The sequence below is a fragment of the Rutilus rutilus genome (assembly GCF_951802725.1).
Source record: "Rutilus rutilus genome assembly, chromosome: 2".
Classification (NCBI taxonomy): domain Eukaryota; kingdom Metazoa; phylum Chordata; class Actinopteri; order Cypriniformes; family Leuciscidae; genus Rutilus; species Rutilus rutilus.
The window spans coordinates 13389464-13414381 of NC_140210.1; the positions used below are offsets into that span (position 1 = coordinate 13389464).

The 24918-nt window shown below is 40.8% G+C and overlaps 2 protein-coding genes across 2 annotated transcripts in view; one reads left to right on the forward strand and one right to left on the reverse strand.

Annotated features, from left to right (window-relative positions):
- The window catches only part of usp53b (ubiquitin specific peptidase 53b), a 61672-nt gene extending 40639 nt beyond the window's left edge, over positions 1-21033 (forward strand). Inside the window, exons 13-18 of the mRNA XM_084394178.1 lie at positions 7767-8421; positions 8502-8563; positions 16206-16272; positions 17097-17908; positions 18513-18597; positions 20370-21033. Of these exons, the coding sequence (XP_084250304.1) occupies positions 7767-8421; positions 8502-8563; positions 16206-16272; positions 17097-17908; positions 18513-18589 (1673 nt within the window). The 3' untranslated portion in view covers positions 18590-18597; positions 20370-21033. The remainder of the gene's footprint in view (positions 1-7766; positions 8422-8501; positions 8564-16205; positions 16273-17096; positions 17909-18512; positions 18598-20369) is intronic.
- Positions 20937-23297, reverse strand: fabp2 (fatty acid binding protein 2, intestinal). The gene is made up of 4 exons (XM_084394188.1): positions 22911-23297; positions 22593-22765; positions 22227-22334; positions 20937-22121 (listed from the first exon to the last, which is right to left on the reverse strand). Exons 1-4 carry the CDS (start codon positions 22975-22977, stop codon positions 22071-22073), a joined length of 399 nt encoding a protein of 132 aa, XP_084250314.1. The 5' UTR covers positions 22978-23297; the 3' UTR covers positions 20937-22070.
- Between the last annotated feature and the right edge of the window lie 1621 nt (positions 23298-24918).

Genomic DNA, 24918 nt, shown 5'->3' on the forward strand with positions numbered 1-24918 from the left:
TCCAACAGAATAATGCAGTTCTAATGATAATTTACTCAGAATAAGTGTCACAACAATTATGCTCTTTTTTACTAATGTGCTCATGAAATATTTACACTTTAATCATATTATAATGTTAGTGTAGATCATACACTCATCCATTTTTCCCTTGTCGTTTTTGATTTTTTTTAGTTTATAGAGATGTGTGTGTTGCACAATACGGTTTCCACTGGTAATATGCATCAATCATCCTCAGGCCAAAAAAGAATTGCTAAACCTTTTTATGAGCACTAGAGCCCTTTTAACATAAGCCGATTTTAGACTTTTATTTTGCTACTGTAGTGCTGTCCTTTTTTTTTTTTTTTGCTACTTCATGTCTCTGAAATTAGGTTTCATATGAGAATTTGTATGCATTTATGCATCTTTTGCTATGAATTCGAGACAGTAATAAAATATGTGTAACATATATATATATATATATATATATATATATATATATATGTTTGTGTGTGTATATATATATATATATATATATAGTCATCATACATCTAATGGTGTTAATTAATCAGACATTTTGAATCTCTCAGCTTTTAATATTATTAACCATTTTTAAATGCTATTATTGAGTCCACAGAACTTTTTTAATTACAATGAATTAACTAATGATGAATCAATGTAATGATATTTTTTTGCTTTTAGTGAACCTTATTACTTAATTACTTATATGATTTTTTTTTTTTTAAATTCTGCATACTGTTTATTTAGTTGAGATAGCAGCTTACAGATATTTTTCTGGGAGTTTGAAAACATGAAAGAAGCCATGCGCTCGTTGTGATTCAACATTTCTATTTTCAGCTGGGGGCGCTTGCTCTGACAGACGGAGCTTCTAAGGGCAACTTACACACAGGAAAAAAGTTTGAGTACTGGCTAACCTCCAAAATAGCAAAACAGCAAACCATCTGTCCTATTAAACAGGCTTCAGAAAGCATATATCTGTTCAAAGAGGCTTAATATTCATGTTAAAATTAATGTAACCTTATGAATGACTGAGTCTTACTAGGTTCCACATAGTTGTGTTTGATAACACTTTACAATAAGATACCATTTATTTAGTTAACATGAACTAACAATTAAAAATGCTTCAAAAGCATCTATTAATCTAATGTTAATTTCAACATTTACTAATACATAATTAAAATCAAAATGTTTATCTGTTTATATTCTTTAATGGACCTGAGCTAGCAATGAACAGTTGTATTTGTATTACCTGAGATTAAAAAAGATCATACTGGTAATGCATTATCATTAGTTATCATAATGCATAATGCATAATCATAATGCATTAACTAATGTTAACAAATGGGACCTTATTTTAAAACCTTTTTTCAGTTAAGTTAAAGCAAAATAATAATAATAATAATAATAATAATAAATTAGAGACATTATAGAGTCCCCTGAAAATGTTTGAGCTCTCATACTTTTACATATGTAACGTCTCAGTTACGTATGTAACCCTCGTTCCCTGAAGGAGGGAATGGAGATGTAGTCGACGTGTCGACTGATTGGGATCACGCTTAGGGAGCCTGTCATCTTCGAGTATTGTTAAAATGAGCCAATGCACATTGGCGTGTAAGAATTGCAGCACACGCTCCGCCCCGCAGCGTGGGTATAAATACGGAAGTGGATGCACGCACCAGTTGTTTTTCGCTGAGGAGCCGAGCGGAGCCCGGAGTTAGCGGTGGTCCAGCAATAGTGGCGAAGGGACTACGTCTCCGTTCCCTCCTTCAGGGAACGAGGGTTACATACGTAACCGAGACATTCCCTATCAGTTCGGTCACGTTCAACGTAGTCGACATGTCGACTGATTGGAATCCTCTATTAAAACGCCACTAGAGCTGTCACCTTCCAGTTCCTAGACAAAAGCCTTCTGATCCCCCCACATTATTGTGGTGGAGATATTACAGGGCTTAAGCCAGGGAAGTCACTGCTGTTCCACAAGACCACTGGGAAAGCGTACCCCTTTCGTTGGAAGGAATATGCTGCGGAAGCCACATCCTGCCCGTAGGGAGGGTTACACACATGGACTGGGTGATTTACCGGGCAGTACAACATATGGAATGTCACTGAGGTGGCTCCAGCCTATAACAAGGGGGAGACTCAACCGGTCAGTGACGGCAGAGCAGGCTCTGCCAAGGAAAGACACAGGCTCATTGCAGGGAGCCGTACCATGGAAGAATATACATATGGGATCGCCGTAGGGATCACAACATATGGACCCAACCTAGCACAGGTTCCACCAGTGCATACGAGTGTTAGGCCTGGCATCGAACCAGGCTTACAGTGAAACTGGCTTCATGTGAAGGGAGCTTACAGAAAGCAACCGACTCGACACAGGCTATTTTTCTAGCGAACGTGTTGGTGTCGCCCAGCCCGCAGCCCTAAAAACATCTGTCAGCGAGGCACCTGTGTCAATGCCCAGGAAAGAGCTACACTCTCTCTTTGGAGAGGCTCACCACCCAGGGGTCATGGTACACCTTGGATAATACACACCAAGATGATGGCAACCACTATCTAGTGAGCCAACCTCTGCTTGGAAACAGCCTTCCCTTCTGCTGGTCTCCATAACAGACAAGAGCTGGTCTGAGGTCCTGAGGCTTTGCATTCTGTCCAGTTATAATCGCAAGGAGTGGAAGGGACAAAGAAAAGCCAGGGCTGGGTCTGCCTCCTCCAGGACAGCGCTTGGAGGCTCACTACCTCGTCCCGTTTTAAGGGAGAGGTAGGAACCTTCGGCACATATCCAGGCCGGGGTCTCAGGATACCGTGAGAGTTGGCCGGCCAAATTCCATGCACGATTTGCCGACCGAAAATGGGTGCAGGTCCCCTACCTTCTTGATAGAGGCAAAGAAAGCAGGAGAACTGTTTCTTTATAAACAGGATTTTTAACTCAGCTGCCTGCAGTGGCTCAAAGGGAGGTCTCTGCAGTGCAGTAGAACCAGAGATAAGTCCCAAGAGGATATAGAGGGGGCGCAAGGCAGATTCAGTTTCCTTGCTCCCCTCAAGAACCTGACGATCAAGTCGTGCTTCCCCATCATGCATCATGATGTGCGTTAATATAGAGGCAACACACATTTTGAGGGTGGAGGGAGACAGCCCTCGCTCCGACCCATCTTGCAGGAAAGAAAGCACGGAAGTGATCAAACACCTTCGGTGGTCCACCACTCAACGAACAGGTTCCACTTCAGGGCGTAAGCATACCTCATCTTTAGAGGGTGCTCTCGCAGATGTGATGGTGTCTACGACATGTTTGTGGTAGATCACTTAGAACCTCCGTGTCCCACCTTCGGGACCAGACATGGAGTTTCCAGAGGTCTGGACGCGGGTGCCAGCTGTGTCCCATCCCTGAGATGTCTCAATGGGTCAGGAAGGGGCTGCCGAGAGGAGCATAAGTTCTGGGGAACTAGGTCCGGTTGGGCCAATAAGGGGCAACTAGGAAGACCTGCTCCTTCTCATCCCTGATTTAGCACAGTGCTATGCAAGAAGGCTCACTGGGGAAACGCATCTTTGCGTAGGCCCCGGGGCCAGCTGTGTACCAATGTCTCCGTGCTGAGGGTTTTCCACTCAATCAGGGAGAAGAACAACTGGCAATGGGACAAGTCCGGAGAGGCAAACAGATGTAACTGTGCGGCCCCGAAGTGGTCCCCGACCAGCTGGACCACCGGGGATGGAGTCTCACTCTCCTTGGCCACAGGATGTTATGAGGCCTCGTTGGCGCCACGATTGAGCAGGCCGGAAAAATAAGTGAATGAAGCGACCTCAGAAGCTTCTGACTCCAAGGAGGAGGTGGCAGACAAGTTGCGACATGCGCAACGGTCGCAGTGTTGTCTGTACAGACCAGTTTTAAAGGGCCCGATTCAAGAGACGCAGGTCCAAGATTAGCCGTAACCCACCACCTTTCTTGGGTACAATGAAGTACGGGCTATCAAAGCCTGGAGGGACCGGCTAAATCGCATCCTTCGCCAGTAGGACTGCGATGACCGCGCGCATGACAGGCACACATTCGCTCAACACCGAAGTTTAACGAATAGCGCTGATAGTCTGCTGGTACGGAGGAGCTAGCTGGACCGGTTGGGAAGCACTTTCTAGGCTTCTACGAACCGGGCCAGGGGGACCAGAGATACCACAGACATACCCGGGGTGGGGCAGCGAGGTAGAGGACAGGGACCCGGCTCGGAAGGCCTGAAGGTGGTCCGAATCGGGGTCTGAGTGTGCGGTGCAACACTTACCTGTCTCTACATTACGGCAGAGAGTGCGTGAGAAGGCGTGACCGGGTCCTCAAACCTCACCCAGCTGCCGGTTGGCGATACTAGAGGGGGCTGAGGGGTGCAAGGCTTAACAGGGTCGCACACCGCCAGTCTGGCCCTCAAGGGACCCAGGAACAGAGGAAATTGCTCTTTCTTTGAAAATGTGGGTACTGCTGGCTCCGCTTTTTTGGGAGCCAGTGGTGGAACAGACACACACAAAAACAAAGAACTCCACCCAGCCCTCTTCCGGGGGGAGGGAGTGGATCGGTGACCATCTCCAGGAGCTTCTTCCTCCATCCCTGAGTGGCCCGCTCAGGAACACTCATGCTGACGCTTGCCACCTGGCTTGGCAGTGCCTGGAGCGGGCTGGGAGCCCCGTCTGCGGTGGATCTGAAACAGCGCCATGGCATGCAGAGAGGAAGCGGCTTGCCCACAGGCTATGTAAGCCTTGCCCATAAGGATGGACGAGAACTTACAGGCCTAAGAGGGGAGACGAGGATCCCCCTTCCATGAGGTAGTGGTCGCTTGACACAGTTGCATCGTGACAGACCGCTCCTCTGGAGGGATAGCCTCATAACCCTTCACCGCTCTTCCGTCAAGGGTAGAGAAAAGTTTCTGGCAGAGAAAGGTGCCGTCCACGACCTAGTAAGCTCCTCATGCACTTCATGGAAGAAAGGTACTGGGGCCCCGAGAAACCAATCATCCAACCGAGACGGTTCAGGACATGGTGGAGGATTCCACACAAGTCCTAACGCCTCGTGGGTACTGCTGTTTGCTGTACTCGTTTTGCATAGCTGCCATCTCTGGATCTGGCTCGGGAAACACTGCTCTCATGAACATGACTCATCCACAGAAGCTGCCACACCGTGCTTTAAATCCAAACACGTGATACAGCTATTGTGACCATCAGAGGGGGACAGATCCCTACCGCACCCAGAAACACACAGATGGAATGGCATCTTGAAAAAGACGCAAACGCACCTGTGTTGCTCTTTCAGGAAATGGGACCCGTCACCAGTGCCGGAGCACACAGGGGAATGATCGCGGCAACACTGACAGTAAGACTGTAACAGTGAAGCACTCACTTCTTTCGCCCTCAATCAACCATCAACAAACACAGAAATTTGATGCTGTTAAAACTGCAGTTGAGAGCTCAGAAGCTCGCGATCACCGCTGCACTCTCGCTGTAGAAACCACCAGCGCTGGGAGAGTCTTCCAGAAGAACACAGACACACTCGCTCGTTGTACACAACAACACTCTTCAGAGACATCGACACCGATCGGCTCCGAAGCGAAAGACAACTGGTGCGTGCATCTACTTCCGTATTTATACCAGCGCTGCAGGGCGGAGCGTGTGGTGCAATTCTCACACGCCAATGTGCATTGGCTCGTTTTAACAATACTCGGAGATGACAGGCTCCCTAAGCATGATCCCAATCAGTCGACACGTACACTACGTCGAACGTGACCAAACTGATAGGGAACACTTTAGAAGATTTATTAACTAAATTAGTAAATATTGCTACATTATATTGCCCTATTATTTAACATCATTAATGTGCATTTAAATCAATAGAAACAGCATGAAACTATTATTTATATCTAATGTGTCCCTAAACAGCATTTGGACAAGCCAGATTTATTTACAGCTTGCGCCAGCGCAAACAATCTTTTGGTGTTAAACTACTATCTGGATTTACTAAAGTCATGCAGTGCAGTGGATATGCATTTGTAGTAGTTTCCCTTTCAGACGCAAAATGTATGGTAGGAGAGTATTTAAATGAATCACGCAGTGCTATATACTAATTATTGCGCTAGTCAATTTACTGATATTTGTGCCAATATTTAACGCCCCAAAAAATCATGTCTTAAAGGGTTAGTTCACCCAAAAATGAAAATTCTGTCAGTAATTACTCACCCTCATGTTGTTCCAACCCCGTAAGACCTTCGTTCATCTTCGGACCACAAATTAAGATATTTTTTATTAAATCTGGAAGCTGGATCACTCCTCCATAGGCTTCTAAGGCATTATAACTTGCTGGCCCAGAAAATGTATTAAAGACATCGTTAATATAGTCCAAGTGACTACAGTGGCTCAATCTTAAGTTTATAAAGCGACGAGAATACTTTTTGTGCGAAAAAACTAACAAAAATAACGACTTTATTCCACTATTCATTTCCTTCTCTCTGGGCCTCGAGTTTTTTTTGCGCACAAAAAGTATTCTCGTCGCTTTATAAACTTAAGATTGAGCCACTGTAGTCACTTGGACTATATTAACGATGTCTTTAATACATTTTCTGGGCCAGCAAGTTATGCCTTAGAAGCCTATGGAGAAGTGATCCAGCTCTCAGATTTAATCAAAAATATCTTAATATGTGTTCCGAAGATGAACGAAGGTCTTACGGGGTTGGAACAACATGAGGGTGAGTAATTACTGACAGAATTTTCATTTTCATGCCAAACACACATTACAGTTTTAGTTAGTTATCGTTTTTTTGTAATGCCTCGTTTTTATTTTTATTTCAGTTAACGACAATGTTTTTTCCCACCTAGTTTTCGTTTTTTCGTTCGTTTTCGTTAACGATTATAACCTTGCATGGCTGCAATTGTTGCTGCTAGGAGGAGACACCATAGAGAACATATGAGAGTGCGTGGTAGAAAATATTTTCCACTTGTATTAATTTCTTTGGAATGGCAGAGGAAGACGTTATCCAAACATATCGTTTGCCAAGCCATGTTATTTTTAATTTGCTGCAGACCATGCTGTTTCCTGAGAAAAGCATATGCGTAAAATCTGCATATATATATAGGCCTATGTATGTGTACGTGTTTGTCAGATTACATGTAACAAGTTGCACCTGTGTCGACCCATACCTGATGAGCATCAGCTCTGCTTATTTGTGACCCAACACTAATTTGCGCTGCTCTTGGTAGATTGCGTTGGTCATTATGTAAATGATTAGACTGCGTCTGTGTTCTTTAATTTGCGCGTCAGCAGTAGATCACGCACAAAACTTGCCACTCCCATTGGCGCATTTGTGGAATTGCGTTCTCACGCTAATTTGCCCTGTTTAGTAAATCTGGCCCTTAAAAATGTCAGAATGTATTTGCTTTAGATTACAAAATATCTAACCAAGTGACATATGTAATCAAATTATGTTGAAATAAGTGATTTTTTATGTTTTATGTATCTTTTCTCAGCCATTTATGTCTATTATTTAAAAAAGATAATACAATTTTTTTATAGAGTCAGTTTCCCTTAACTGTCATAAAATATGACAACCGGAACATGTCTTGATTTTGAAGAATATATCAGTTTGTTATAAAATTTGACACGTAAAACTTTTTTTGTCAATGCTTTGGCTTGAATAGTGTATATTTGCAATCATTATTTAAATTATATTATATGTATTTAAAGTAGCTTAGGTATCCAAATATATTTTGGACCACTGTATATTTATATTTATAATTTGATTTTTTTATAGATATGACATATACTCTATCATCTTCTCCCCCTGAAAATGGCCCGAGGTTTCATTCTGACCAGAGACAAAGAACTTTCTCCTCACGAGTCTCTCGACCTGAGCATTCTTCAGTACATGTTCGTGTATCACCACAGGAGTTGCGCTCAAACCAGGGAATGGCCACTGGCACCAGTCGTCACATTGATTCATCATCTCTCTGCCATCGTGGGTCCACAAATCTCCCCGAGCGTGGCAAGTCCAAGCCCTCATGGAGACCAGTGCGAGAGGTCCTGAATGTGGACAGTGTGCTGAGCGAACTAGAACAACGTCAGCAGCAGCAACAACGTGGGAGCCCTCGATGTGTCCGCCGCTTTGACCATGAGAGAGGGCTGATGAAGGAGAAACAAAAAGGTCTGATGACTATTTACGAAGATGACTCACGGTTGGAGACTGAAAGTCAAAGCTCCCAGGAGTCTCAGCAACAGATGATGGTTACCAGACCTAAAGGTGGAGCAAATGTAGCACAGCGGAGTGATAATTGGATGATCCAGAGGACAGAGTCAGGATATGAGAGCAGTGATAGGTTGAGCAGTGGTTCCACCAATCCTGACTCACCAGGTGTTGAGAACTTCACAGGCAAAGAGCTCAAACTCAGTCAAGAAGCACAGCACCTCAGGTAGGATAAATTAAGTAAAGATTGGTGTGAAGTTTTTCTTTTAGATTCCTTGGTCTTAATGCAGTGGTGTATTTTCTCAGGGATCAAGGCCATAATAATCAAGGTGATTCAAAAATGGAGGCAGTGCGTTCTCCGCTGTACGGTGAGTGTTACCCATATGCCATGGCATCAAGTCAAGTCACCTTGATTTCTATTATGCTTTACACAATACAGATTGTTTCAATGCAGCTTCACAGTAATATACAGGAACATAACAAAATCAATGATGCAAGGCAAGCTTCTTTAGATGTGAGGCTAATTTAAATTCTGCTGTAAAGTAGCTCTAAAAAGTAAAAAGTTTCATTATTCAGCTCAAGTCAGTTCAGTTTGTTGTTTCAGTTCAGTTCAATAACTGTAAAGTCCATCAATTTAGAAATTAGTTAAATACAAAGTTCTGTCAGGAAACTCTAGATGGCGCAGGCTAATAGGTCCTTAACTTAATCTGCTTGCAATCACATCATTCTCTATAGGGCACAGCTGATTGGTTCCTGCTTTATCAATAGCAAATAAGCTTGTGTGCTCCACCTTTAAATATTTAGTTAGCATTTGCTGTAGCAGTGCAGCATGTTTTCAGAAACCCTCCACCTTCCCCAGCTCCACGTGTATACATATGCTATCGGTAATTCATGCATATTATATTGTACAACAGCAGCATGTCTTTCTTGCTCGCAGCAGCAGCAATAACAGCAGCAGTGTAGCAGTTCTGTCTGTCAAGACCAAATAGATCAACATTGTCATACCAATTACAATGACAAACACTCCGAAAGTTGTCATGACAGAAATTAATTTCAGTTCAACTTTTGTTCTCATCCAATAGTGTCAGTGCAGTCAAATCAATAATATTATTGATAGCATCATCTCTTGTTACAATTTGTAAAAAAAAAAATAATAATTGCCAGTGAAGTTAATTTGCTTTTTTAATATTTTACAATCAACAGTTATGTTATAGTCTTGACCTAGCAGTTAGCACATGTGCTATACCGATGTTGTGCCTTTTGGTGCATATACTGTATGAATGTAGTATGAATTTAGCTTATCATGGCTAATTTATTTGACCAAGAAACAGTATACACTGTAAAATTGTGAAACATTATTTCAGTTTTAAATAACTGTTTTCTGTTATTTATTTATTTTTCAAATTGAATTAAATTTACATTTATTCATGTAATGCAAAATTCAAAGCTGAATTTTCAGCATCATTACTCCAGTCTTCAGTGTCACATGATCTGTCAGAAATCATTATAATATGCTGATTTGGTGCTCAAGAAACATTTCTTATCATTATTATCAATTTTGAAAACATTTTGCTGCTTAACATTTTTGTGGAAATGGTGAATTTTTTTCAGGATTTTTTGATGAATAGAAGGTTCAATTAACAGCATTTATTTGCATTTATTATGTTTATTTTTAGTGGAACATTTATTGGCCAGCCGAGAAACAAGGTGCTCGTCCGAAAAGCAAAATTTCTGTCGTCAAGGGGTAGGACCCGAGTTGGAGAGCTGTGTCGGGCCACATATTTGTCTCGTGCCCTTCCACAAAAATCATGGGGCTTGGGACGACACTCTCACCCGAAGCCTCCTAAGCAGAAGGCGGATCTGAGGACCGCTCTTCTCGTCCTGACGCCACTGGTGTCGAACTTCTGAGGGCAGCCCCACCTGGGGTGGAGCGGTGTACACCTCAGTATACGGTGCCCGCACCACTTTGGTGCCATCAGGGGGCCGTTCTGCCAACCTCGCCACCCTTGGTGCCTTGAGGCGCAGCGGTTTCCAGTGAGCTTATGACTCAAGGTCCATCACAAGGGGTTGTGTCAAGCTCGCACCTTCTGAGCAGGGTCAAAAAGCAGTCAAGTCGGTTGTTTCCTGCCAGTTCGCTTCAGGTCACCGAACTGGGCCCTCATTAAATTATGGAATAATTTTTTTAAAAGATGTAAAATAGGCCTATTTGTGGAAAAAATATGTAATATTTGAGTTACATAAAAGCTTTTTATTTGTTTTCTTCCTAATTTTCCTTGAAATAGTGGTCAAGAACCTCCCCCACCCCCAACACAAAAATGGTTTGGCCACTGATCAAAATTTTATGTTGTCATTTGATTAGAAGTTCAGTATGCTAAAAATGTCGGGTCAGCACAAGTCCGGTGCTCAGAAAAGGAAAGAAAAGAGAAGAAGAGAAGAAGAAAATAGAGGCCTTAGAGATTTTCTAAACAAATATAAAAAAAAAAGGTGGTGAAGGTTAATCTGGAACTTGTAAAGTCAACGTAGAGCAAGGTAAGAAACAGTGCAGCCAACGTTTACGAGCCTTTTCAGGGCTTTCCTGCATTGCCATTTTTTGGCGGCCGCCAAAGCAAATTTTTGTCCCGCCAAAGCCTTATTTGATAGGTGAGTGATGTAGAATAGAATGACTGCTGTGCCTGACAGGGCGCATAACGAGCAGAAAGAGTGCCCCGGCAGCGCGCACGCACTCTCACATCTTCAAACAACAAGTCGAGCGCTGTCTTGCTCTCTCTCCCTCGCGCATATTAATTCAAATCAATTGACACGCTAGTAAAAGGTCAGAAGACCGCAGTTTCACGTGGAGCATTTGGAGATTTTTTTTCTCCTGAATTACCACGTGGAGTGAATTGTGCTAAAAAAAAACGTTGCCTTATCTTCTCTAAAAAGCATTCTGCCCATTCAGCTGACATTAACCACAATTTCAGTAAACGAAAAAACCTATCCAGTGATGAAATGTTTTCTGTGTTGACACAAATCTTGTGCGATGTCCTAAACTGCTGAGATAATCACACAATGCGTGCCGTAGGCTACACGCCCACTAATGACACGTCCTATACGCAAACGAATGACTCCTTTGAACCATTCACTTTAATGACTGGTTAAAACAACTGATCTGTCCAACACTGAGCTCACGAGACGTCTGAATCGGTGTATAAAAAATCGGTAACACTTTACAATAATGTTCCATTTATTAAACTCTAGTTAACTACTTTAGTTAACATACTATTAATAAACTGCACTTCTACAGTTACTTGTCTTTTGCAGAGAGAGATGTGAGGAGAGGAGAGGGGAGGAAGAGCAGAGGAGAGGAAAGAAAGAGCAGAGGAGAGGAGAGGAAAAGCAGAGGAACAGGAGAAGAAGAGCAGAGGAGTGGGAGAGAAGAGGAGAGGAACAGGAGAGGAGAGGAAGAGCAGAGGAGAGGAACAGGAGAGGGAGAGGAGAGGAGAGGAAGAGGAAGAGCAGAGGAGAGGAAGAGCAGAGGAGAGGAAGAGCAAGGGAAAAGGAGAGATCTGGGCGCGGGGGGGCCCATCTATGATTATCTCGTCCCGGGCCCAGGTAAGACTGTCAGCTGGCCTGGTTGAGATTATACTTCACTCCAAAGCTCCCTCCAGAAGGAAACTTTATGCCTTGAAGTGGAGAGTTTTTACTTCTTGGTGCAGAATGCGACAGTGGGATCCAGTAAACTGCCCAGTTGGTTTGATGGTTCAGTGCTAGAGTTTTGTGCAAAATCGTTTTTCTGCAGGGCTATCCCCTTCCACACTAAAGGTGTACGTGGCAGCCAGAGCTTACGTTCTTACCACGTGCCTTTGGGTGGTGTATCTGTGGGGAAGGACCCGTTAATAACATGTTTCCTTCGTGGCACTTTGAGGCTGAGGCCTACAATTTGTACCAGAGTTCCAGCTTGGGATCTGGCTATTATGCTAGAAGGTCTATCTGCGGCTTCCTTCGAGCCCCTTGAGACGGTTCCAGATAAGTTTCTGACTTTAAAAACTGTGTTTCTTCTAGCCATATCTCTTCTAAAGAGAGTAGGAGATCTTCAGGCCCTGTCGGTAACCCCCTCGTGCTTTGAGTTTGCACCAGGGATGGTCAATTCATTCCTTTACCCAAAGCCGGGCTATGTCCCTAAGGTTTTGCAAGCCTTCTGTCCTCCTCTTTTCGGAGATAAGGACCAGGAAAGCTGAACCTTGTGTGTCCAGTGAGAGCGCTAGATACTTATGTCCACAGAGCTCTCCTTTGTGCCTAAAAAGGGGTCCCCTGCGTCAAAACAGACAATTAGCAGATGGATAGTTGAGGCTATTCATCTTGCTTATGAGGTTTCTGGTCACCATTCGCCTTTAGCTGTCAGAGCTCATTCGACTAGGAGTATGGTGGCCTCCAAGACCTACATTTTGGGTGTCTCCCTTCAAGTTGTTTGTGTGTGGCAGGCTGGTCCTCTCTACTCACATTCGTAAGGTTCTGCAACCTCGACCTGGGTGCTGCTTCAGGTTCACAGGTGCTTATGTCCTAGTAATGTTCTCAGTATATACAGGGACAGGCACTTGTAAGCATGGCATTTGGGCATTATCGTTCCTAAAGCGGCATTGACGCAGTGCGAGTTCCCTCGAAAGGGAACGTCTCAGGTTACATATGTGACCATAGTTCCCTGAGAAGGGATCGATATGCTGCGTCACCTTGCCATACTTCCTTCGTCCCTGTGATCGACTTGCTTCAGCTAATTGAAGCTAACACCGGCCATTCTGGATGTGCTTTTATGGTTTACTAGTCATGACGTCACCTGCCCGTGACGTTCGGTCTCGCCATTGGACTAGTTGACACATGTGCTTCAGACGCAATCACGCAGAGGCGTTCCCAAAGCATTATTGATGCAGTGTCTCGTTCCCGTCCCGTCTCGGTTACGTATGTAACCCTCATTCCCTGAGGGAGGGAATGGAGATGTCACGTCGGACGAATTGGGATCTCACCTAAGAGCCCAATCACCTTCGAGTGTAAACTAAATGAGCCAATGGACATTGGCGTGCGAGATTTGCGAAGATGCAGTGCACATTCAAGTTTTTTCGCTGAGGAGCTGAGCTGGTGACCCGGCTGCTCAGCGGTGGGACAGCAACTGTGGTGACGGGACATGGCGTCTGTTCCCTCCCTCAGGGAATGAGGGTTACATATGTAACCAAAACGTGCATGCATCAGTGCCCTGCATAAGCCTCCTAATCCCCCCGCACCTTCTGGGGCGGAAGATGAGAAAGGGCTTATGCCGAGAGGGTCAATCACTGCTGTTCCGTATGACTTATTTAGCGAGACTATTGGATAACACTGGAAAAGCGCCCCCTCTCAAGTTTTGGAAAACAATGCTGCGGAATCCACATCCTACCTGTAGGGAGGTATCATGAGAAAATGACACATATGGACTGGCCATTAGGGAAGTGCAACATATGGAATGTCTTTGAGGTAGCTCCGGCCTAGTTAGGGAGGAGTCAATGCCGGCAGGGACATCAGAGCGGACTCTGCCAAGGGAAAGACACGGGCTCGCCGTCAGGGAAGCTGTACCATGGAAGAATACATATATGGGATCACCATAGGGATCACAATATATGGGCACCTAGCCTAGCACAGGGCTCAACCACTGGGCATACTTACAAGTGTTATGCCTGGCGTCGGACGCTCTCCCTCGTCTGACCACCGATGGTGGTGGTGGAGGAACTCAACAGGGCTCGCCAATTGGGGGAGTCTACTGGAGCAGGATAGCGCACTTATCCGGCCTTTAGGAGTGGAATGGAACAGCAAGCGAGACAATGAGCGGGGTCTCCGGTGTTACTAGCTATTTGAAGCGAGCACACGGAAAGATACCGGCACTACACAAAAACTGTAATATAGCAAATGTGTTGGGTGTGGCCCAGCCGTGCGCCAACGCCCAGGTGAAAGCAACACTTCTGGTAGAGTGAGCTCTCAACAAGGTGCCTTCCACGATCTGGTAACCTCTTCATGCACTTTCGGAAAGAAAAGTACCGGGGTGGAGCACTGGGAACTAGCACGAGCCGCCCTGAGAAACAAATTGTCCAACCTTGAGGGTTTGGGATACGGCGGAGGCCTCCACACGAGCCAGACTCTCTCGTTGGCCCAGGAAAGCATAGTCGTCAGCTCTGGGTCAGGCTTGGGCAACACTACTCTCCCCGAAGAGGACAACGCAGCCGAGTCTTCATCCCCGGAGGACTCAAGCTCACCCTCCGATGCAGCGATCAACATCGGATCATCCGGCGGAGCCCCGAATGAGACGACTGGCCCCCATGGGAAGGGCCAGCATGCTCAGCTGGAAGCTCCACAGCTTGTGGTGTGTTAGAGGAGTGGGGGGTCAGAGGAACCACAGACCTACCTGCTGTGGGGCAGCGAGGTGGAACGGAAGGCATAGCGTCCCAAAGTGTGAGTGTGCGGTGCAACACTTACTTGGTTCCACGGTTGGGCAGAGGGTGTGTGAGGAGACGCTGCTGCCCACTGGCGACAGAAGAGGTGGCAAGGCATAGCGTCGCGCACCACCAACCTCTTGGGACCCAGAGATAGAGGAAATTGTTATTTTATTTAAAAATTGGGTACCGCTGACTGTGGGGCTAGTGGCGGAACAGAAACAAAACTCTCCATCCGGCCTTCCTCCGAGGGAGGGAGTGATGCGGTCACCATCTCCCGAAGAGCTGCTCCCTCCATTTCTTGGTCGCCCGTCTCGGGGCCACTTGCTCTTACGCTTGTCGCCTGGTTTGGCAGGAGCCTGGACGGGCTGGGCAGCATTCCTACAACCTGCTCCACGCTGTGGCCTGGGTGGAGGCTGCTGCTGAGGCTGAGTGGCAGCGGAGGGGGCTACCCTTAGCTCGTTTAGTTAACACTCGGAGGTTATTGGGCTCTCAGGCGATATCCCAATTCATCGGTTGGTTCTGATGTGACATCGAACTTGACCGACTGAAGGGGAACTATCTACATTACATTTCATGAATTGGCACACTACAAATGCTCATTCTGTGAAGAACTTAATTTTTAACCCCCTTTCATGGACTAAATACATATTTCATTCACAGAATGAGCATTTCAGGTCACACTTGGCACCCCATAAATTAGCATGTGCTCAAAATAATGTTTTAGTTTAATCTACAAATGAAACTAAGCTCCATCAAACCCCAAAAGATAGACTGGCATTTGGAGTCATTCCAAAAAACTGACTCATCTACAGTTTTGTCATGTTTTTGAATACTTTGTGATTTTATGCAACTGTAATTCTCTCTAATTCCATGGTAGCACATGGTAGCATGCCAAAAACTGAGAAAATCCCTCTCTCTCCTTCTATGAGAGCAAAAACAGACAGAAGCAGCTTAAAAGAGTGTTATATTAGGTTGGAAAATGGGGATGTAGGAGAAAGAGAGAGAATTCTTTATAATGCCTTAGTTGCACCATTGTCGTCAGTCTTGTGTAGCAGTCACAAAAGCAGCCCCTTGATATCTCTGTCTTTAAAATCTGCATGTACTATTTCCGAATCTTGGTTTCCCAGAAGTCATGGAATTTTAAATCCCATTCTTAGTAAAGTAAAAAAGAAGCTTATGTGCCAATAGGACAGCACACATTCAGTAAAAGGATAAATACAGGAGGAAAGTGAAAATACAAAAATATCATCAGTTGTAAAATGTTTTCTATAACTAATGCCTTTAATTCTTAGACTTAGAGCACATGTTGTATCCTGTGGCTTTATCCTCGCATGGAACTCAGCAGGTTGGCAGGAAAGAGATGAATAGTCTGTCTATTTATAAATAAGTGAGTAGGATGTGTCCTAGTGAGTGTGTCTGTGCCCACTGTGATCCAGATAGGGGGATTTTGGCAGTTATGTTCCTTTGTCGCTACACACCAATGGCAGAGATGCAAAAATCCACCTTTTAGGCTTTATTGCCTGTTGTTCTATGTCTCAGAAAATAAAATAAATTATTGGTTTGCATTTTGTTTCCTCAGGTAAACATTTGGTTAAAATTCAGGGAAAGAACTCAGAACATCTCATGAAAGGCAGCCCAAGTTCAAGGTATTTGCAGGCTTTGTCTTTACACTGCAAATATGTTGCAATATACAGTTCACATTTATACAAACATTTTTATGGTGATATTTGAATCACAGTTTGATCACAATAATAAAGAGACAAATATATAAGAATATAAACTCTCAAAGAAAGGTTAAATACAAATTAAAAATCCAGTTGATTACTAACTTGTTTTTATGCCTACAAATAAGGCATTGACAGTTGCACATAGGTCAATGACATGCCTCTATTTTTTGTAACTTTTTTCAAGAAATGCATTAAAATGCAATTTGTACTATGACTTGAATACACCTTATGGTTTTAATTTATGAATTAAAATGCATTTTTTTAAAGGGCATGAAATAAAAGTGTGAGGGTGATGTAACTGTGTTGATATACTAATGAAGAAAAAATCCTCATTAAAGGAATGCACCGAAATTACTCACATAAGTTATACCACATGACATTTGTGATATTTGAGTCATTAAATGCAAACTTTTCTTAAATATGTTTTAAAAGTTTTTCGAAACCATATAAAATCAACATCTATACAACAGTACATTTCCAAAAATTTGACACGTTTGTTGTAAACTAGATATTTATAAGACTTATCCACTTCTTAATCATGGACACTTTGACTCCTTTACAATCAAAGTATATAGGGCAATTGTGTAATAGGCCATTTCTGTAGTTTTTTCGTTGTTGTTATTGTTGTTAGTTCGTTTTGTTAGTTTAAATGAGACAATACAGTATGTTAAGAAAATATCTGAAATATATGTAAATATGATGAAATAAGGTGACATCTAAACAAGAATGTTCATGTTTCACAGAAGGAAGCTTAGATACTCATCCTGTGGTGCCAGGAAAGGGGGCTACGCAGAGAAAGACCTGTCGGCCAGCGACCTACAAGCAGAGCAACAGGAAGTTTCCATGCAATGGCACCACAGTCCAGAAAGCCCCCTTCTGCGCCGCCTGGGCAAGATCAGCAGTTCAGAGTGTAACAGTTCTGATGAACTCACTAACCCTCTTTCAGAGCAGGAAGACAGTGCTTATCGTTCTAGCACCAGTGAAGTCGCTCCACACGAATCACCGGGTCCTAATCGCACCATTTACCCTTTGCAGCCGAGGGAAGAGTCAGCAATAGCTCCATCAATGCCAACTCATTCCAAACACGCACAGCGACCTATTGAGATAAAGACTCCACCCTTCCGTCCCAGAATTTTACAGGAGCCATCACAGACAGCTTCCAGAGCATCCGACCGTGGCGTTTCATCATTGCACACCACCGCAGTACACAAGAGAATGGAAATCAATGGTACATGCCCAAGCTCATCAGATATGAGCTCAAAATCATGTTCTGACCAGGAAAGAGGGGAGCAGGTGTCCAGCGAGCCTGAGGAAAGATCTTGTGGGTGGGTTAAGCCATCTGCTTCAGTGTCTCCAGGATCTGGAGTAGCACTGACCACTTATTTCTCTGTGGATAATTGTATGACAGACACCTACAGACTAAAGTATCACCACCAGAGGCCGTTGGTCCTCTCCATGCCTGAGCCAAGAGGAGCTGTTAAGGACGGGAGAGACACGGGACAGTCAAGCCGCATAGAGAACCAATCTGAACGTGCCAAAAATAAGTCTGACTCTGGTATGTTAGAGCTCAGCTGAGCTGTTCATTCATTCTTTGATATATTGCTATATTTAACAAGTTTGTCAAATGAGTTTGGGGTTGATAAGATTGTTTTAATGTTTATGCTTATCATGGCTAATTTATTTGACCAAGAAACAGTATAAACTGTAAAATTGTGAAATATTATTTCAGGTTTAAATAACTGTTTTCTGTTATTTATTTATTTATTTATTTATTAAAATTTACATTTATTCCTGTAATGCAAAATTCAAAGCAAAATTTTCAGCAGCCATTACTCCAGTCTTCAGTGTCACATGATCCTTCAGAAATCATTCTATTATGCTTATTTGGTGCTCAAGTAACATTTATTATTAATATCAACGTTGAAAACAGTTGTGCTGCTTAATATTTTTGTGGAAACCGTGATGCAATCTTTTGTAACATTATGAATGTCTTTACTGTTACTATTGAGCAATTTAAAGCATCCTTGCTGAATAAAAGTATTTCTTAAAAAAAATAAAAAATAATCTTACTGACCCCAAACCTTTGAATGGTAGTGTATGTATTTAGTTACTTACTAACTGTAGTTACTAGCTTAAATAAACTAAGTTGTCCTTTTCAGGCAATAGCATCAATAAGCCCACTGCTAAATGGCACCCTGTCACTTCAAAAGGGCTAGATGAACATGGATATTTGTGAAAGTTATGGTAAGTTCTCACCAAACCTTCAGATATTGTTTTAAACTTAAAAGTTTAAAAAGTACAATTCTTCAAGTAATAATATTGCACATTTTTGTAGCAATGTACTTATTAACTCTTAAGACTTAACAATAAACTACTGAAGTTGAACCATAAGAGAATTGTTTATTAGTGAATGCAATGGATAACACAAACTATCAATGTGCAATACATTTAGTATATTTATTAATACATTTTTATTTATTTAATCTATCATGAATGAACAATGAACAATAATATATTTATAAATGATTTTAACCTGAATTAATTGCAATAAAACAATTTTTCAGTGCTAATTCATGATATAACTGATGCTGACAAATGCTTTTTATGAAAGTAAATTATTTATTTAATCATAATGGCTGTTCTAAATAATGATCCTCAACTTTACTGCATCACTGTAAACACAAATAAGTTGGCAAAACTCTAAAACTTTGTGGTAATCAGTTACATAAAAAAAACTTTTAAGTTAAGAAATCCAAAGTTTAAGTAAGCAGAACTGATTGATTTTTATTTTGTACTCATACATTTTAATTGCTCTTAACTTGAAATATTTGAGTAAGTTAAATTTAACTTAAAATTATCATGTAATCGCAATCTTAAATATTTTTAGTAGTGGAAACTTGGCTAGCTTTAACAAGCTAATTCAGTAAATGCTAACTTGTTTAATGGTAAAACAATACTTTTATATCATTAGCACAGCGTAGCAATTGCTGAATGAGTACTGATTTTATATTATATAATTTTATACAAACCTGACTAAATGTAAGTTTCTCATGATCTAAAAGCTCTTTTTATCTAAAGTAAAACTTGACAATCAGGCTCAAAATTTGTACACACGACACGCCAGCTACCCCGATAAATGAAAGGGATAACTAAGAACATTCATCATTTTACTGTTTTAAACGTACATTTTATGTGCATACTGTTTTATGTAGTTACTGTAAGCAACACAACAAACAATAATGTAGATTTCAGCCATTTTTCATCTAAATGACCCACAGCAGATAATTGTGCTAAGAAAGACCATAAAGGAGCATATAAAGTAGTGAAACTGTCTTCAAGCTTCAGGCAGCCCAATGTTTAGCTGAACCAAGTGAACTACGAATGTTATCATGCTAGATGGTGTGTGCAATGCCCTATTATTTTGATAAAGAATGTGAAAGGAATGAGATAATAAAGGAGTGGTGAGAAGATAATAAAGATACTAGCAGATGAATTTGTTACCATAGTTAATTAGCTTGATTAAGTTTGTTCTAAATTAAATGAAATTATTAAGCATTAGGTAAAAAAATGTAAAATGTTACCTTAACAAATAAATGAAATAAAATAATTTGAAGTACTAAAATGACTAAAGGAAAAAAAAAAAAAAAAAAGTAAAACAAAAAAAGAAACATTTGACAAAAAATAATAATAAAAAATCATAAAAAAGTCATAAAAAAAACACTAAACCACTCAAATTTGAACAAAAATTGAAAAGGAAATTGAAAATGTAAAAGCTCATTCAAAATATTAATAAATACTATAATACCTTATTAATAATACCAAAAAAAGAATGTTCTATTGCATATTCAGCCATTGATTGACTATTACTATTACTAACAGTGTATAGCCTAGTTGTAATATTAAGTAATTAAAAAACTACAACAATAATAAAGAATGAATTGATGTTTTCTGACATTTGACTAGTACTTTATGTATTTAAAAACAATGCAATGATAATAAATCTTCTTTGTTATTAGGTCCTGGTGACCCAGTGAGAAGTAATGCAAGAGAATTGCCAAAGAAGTTGAAACATATGGATTGTTTTTGTACTTGTAATTACAAATGTATTTGAAACTGAAGGAAGCGTAAGAGAGATTTGTCCTTTTGTACACTCTTCCTGTAAATTGTGAAGTTTGAGTATCTTACGATATCCACAAGAGCCATCCACAAGAGGGCAGTATGCACTTTGGCTTAAATCAGTATTTGCTTGTGAACAGGAATGACCATTTTATGCTGAATATCAAATTTATTGATTATCTTTTACTGAATTGTGACAGAAAATACAGTATACTACCGTTCAAAAGTTTTAGATTGGTAAGATTTTTTAATGTTTTTAAAATAAACTCTTCTGCTCACCAAGGCTGCATTTATTTGATCCAAAATACAGCAAAAACACTAATATTGTGAAATATTTTTTTACAATTTAAAATGACTCATTTCTATTTGAATATATTTTAAAATGATATTTATTCCTGTGATGTTAAAGCTGAATTTCCGGCATTATACTCCCACAGTGTCACATGATCCTTCAGAAATCGTTGTTGTTTTCAGGATTCTTTGATGAATAGAAAACTTTTGTGACATAATACACTACCATTCAAAAAACTTTGGGGTCAGTAAGATTTTTTTTTTTTTTTTAAAGAAATTAAAAAACAATACTTTTGTTCAGCAAAGATGCATTAAATTGATCAAAAGTGACAGTAAAGATATTTATAATGTTACAAAAGATTTCTATTTCAGATAAATGCTGTTCTTGTTAACTTTATATTCATAAAATAATCCTGAAAAAATAAATGTTAAATGTTTCTTGAGCAGCAAATAAGCATATTATAATGATTTCTGAAAGATCAGATGAGTAATGATGCTGATAATTCAGGTTTGCCATCACAGGGCCAAAAATGTTCCATCACAATGTGCCATTCACACATTTTTAAATATATTCAAATAGCAAACAGTTATTTTAAATTGTAAATATATTTCACAATATTACTGTTTTTGCTGTATTTTTGGATCAAATAAATCCAAAGAAACTTCTAAAAATCTTACCAATCTACAACTTTTGAACGGTAGTGTGTATATATAAAATAAGTCTTAAAAACAGAGTCTTAAAGACAGAGAATAGCGATTGTGTCTTTGACTTTAATTTCATTGCAAATGGACCTTTGTACATTCTCCCTAGAGGTTGTTTGTGGAGTGCCTTCCTGCGATTTTTTTCATGCAAAATATTGACATAATTCAAAATAAATTAATAATGTAAAATGATATCCGCTATATATTTTTGGAGATGATTATGCAGTTATTTTTATTCTTTGTTTAATAAACTTCAAATGTTCAATCACTGATACAATTTATTTGCGTCTTTGTATGATTATTTTTACATCTGAAAATTTTCCTTTATGTATATAATGTATCACAATGTATTTCTTTTAGAAATAATTTTATCCAACACGAGTCACAATGCACACATGCAGCATATAATTAAAACTGTTCACACAAGGACGTAAAAAGGGCTTTATTACCATAAATATCAAAACTCATAGTGCAAATGACACATGATTTGCATACATGCTTGTAAACTTTAGGGCTGCCAATTTGTTAAAACCCTTTTTTATCAGGTTGAATGCTTGCAACAACTGGTTTCATATCGTCCAACTAAATGTTGGAATGCTGATGGCATTTTAACCCCTCTTAAAAATCCTCTTGGCCTCGACACCTTCATAGCAATAACTCTGCAAGCAACAAAAAATCAAAAAGTGAGACAACACAAGTTTATAGCATTTAATTCAAATTTTTATCTGAGGATACGTCATAATCCATAAGGAACAACAGCTCACCTGTACAAGTTCATCACCGATAATCTTCCTGGTTGTTATTAGCATCTTTCCATTGTCCTTGCGTGTGAAAGTTCCTTTGAGTGTGTCACCCTCCATGACCCAGGATCCCTGCAATCAGAATGTCAAAGGACTCATTTGAACTCAGCAGTATGACATTCTTTCATTGACCTGTTAGTGATTGTTTGTTCAGGAGGCTTGAATAGAGGGTGTTATGAAAGTTACGTATTTTTCTCTGAACATCTGAACCTTTGCCCTTGGGTTCACTATGGTTAAAGGTTCTTCATGAAACCATGCCAATACAGAGCCTTTATTTTTAAGGTTGTAAAGACTGAAAATACCTCTGAAATCTGAAATCGTTGTGCTTACTGTGAGCTCAGTGCCGTCTGCCATAGAATAGTTAAAAGTGACACCCAGAGTAAAGTCAATTTCCACTGTGCGGAAAGTGCTGACTTCCTTCAAATGGAACTTATCTCCGGTCTGCTCCACGGTGATCTTCAGGTTGTCATGAGAAGCTAGTTTCCTTTTCACCATGTTGATGCCTGTTGAAGATATGCAGTACACATGCACAAACACCTTATAAATAATGACTCGCTGAATCAATCAACATCTTTAGAAAGAGTATTTCAGCGTTTGATCTTGAAACCAACAATATTCAGGCGATGCTTAATTTGTCTGTCCACTCACCCATTTCTTCCATGAACTTCTCGTAGTTCTCATTGCGGTCAACTTTCCAGGTCCCATTGAAGGTCATGATGACAGACTGCTGTGATCCTGACGGTGGCCTAACTTTACCCTGCGCCTGTCTTTTATACCTGTGCGAGTGAAGGCACGCTGTCTTATCTGAGTATTATCTTCATGCTGATGTGGCCGAGTAAAGCTCACAGAGTATAAAATTCACCCTCCCTCCAGGCTATACGTTACACATCACAGCATGCCTTGCTTCATCATTGATTGTGCAAAAAGAGTGGAGGCTTCAAGTCATTCCATGAGAACAAGCACTCACTTGTATTGGATGGTTGAATATTCACATGGCATTAGTGTCTCTGTTGTTCTCACACAAAGTCCTCCTTTTGTTTGAATTGTTTGCTGTTTAAACTGTAGGGTGTGTCTTCTGGTTTATGTGGCAAAAACTTCTGTGGAACTCTGAGCAATGAATTTTAGCTAGCATAATTTGACATCCGTTGCATCTTTTAAATTGAGAACTGTGAAAGGCGAAACTATTCTAATGGGGTTATCGATGTATTATTTTGCAGCTACAGTATTTATGACATGACTCAACAGTTCATTGAGAGTTTTTCACTGTTATTGCTTACAATGTCTTAAATACTAATGAAAAATCCACTGTGAGAAAAGCTGTGTATTCACTTACAATGAAAATTTAAACCAAAAAGTGTACATGGCCTGCCCAAATATAAAATTAACACAACATGTAGGGTGGAAGTTTTATCTGGAGACTAAATGGCAAGATTAAGAGATATCAAGACCTGAGACATGATAATCTCTGATAATGGTTTATTTTATCATTCCCTCAGTCTTTATCTCTCAACAGTACAATAAAATAAGAACTTTGAAGACCTTTTGTATAGTCCCATTGCATGACCTTTGGTATCGTCCTATTGAAAGCAAACACAAGAAAAGATCTAAACTCAAAAAATATTTCATGATATTAATGATGTTCAAAAATTTCATAACTGCACCTTTTACTGCAACTTAAACCATAACTGCACCTTTTACTGCAACTTAAACCATAACTGCACCTTTTCCTGCAACTTAAACCATAATGTTGAACCATAGAGGCTTCAAGTGAACATACAGGACTAATAAAACCATTAACAGTTGTGGTTATAAGTTTACATATACCTTGCAGAATCTGCAAAATAGTGAACTTACTTTGTTAAAATCATAAATATGACATTTAATAAGAAGTCTCTTATGCTTTACAAGGCTGCATTTCAAAAATACAGTAAAAACAGCAATTTTGTGAGATATCGGTACAGTTCATTTTTATTGTGATCATTCAGAAATCTTTGCTGAAAACAGTATTTATTTAAAATAGATTTTTTTTGTAACACTGGAATTGTAATATACAGTGGGGAGAACAAGTATTTGACACACTGCCGATTTTGCAGGTTTTCCTACTTACAAAGCATGTAGAGGTCTGTAATTTTTATCATAGGTACACTTGGTACAACTGTGAGAGATGGAATCTAAAATAAAAATCCAGAAAATCACATTGTATGATTTTTAAATAATTAATTTACATTTCATTGCATGACATACGTATTTGATCACCTACCAACCAGTAAGAATTCCGGCTCTCACAGACCTGTTAGTTTTTCTTTGAGAAGCCCTCCTGTTCTCCACTCATTACCTGTATTAACTGCACCTGTTCGAACTCGTTACCTGTATAAAAGACACCTGTCCACACATTCAATCAAACAGACTCCAACCTCTCCACAATGGCCAAGACCAGAGAGCTGTGTAAGGACATCAGGGATAAAATTGTAGACCTGCACAAGGCTGGGATGGGCTACAGGACAATAGGCAAGCAGCTTGGTGAGAAGGCAACAACTGTTGGCGCAATTATTAGAAAATGGAAGAAGTTCAAGATGACGGTCAATCTCCCTTGGTCTGGGGCACCATGCAAGATCTCACCTCATGGGGCATCAATGATCATGAGGAAGGTGAGGGA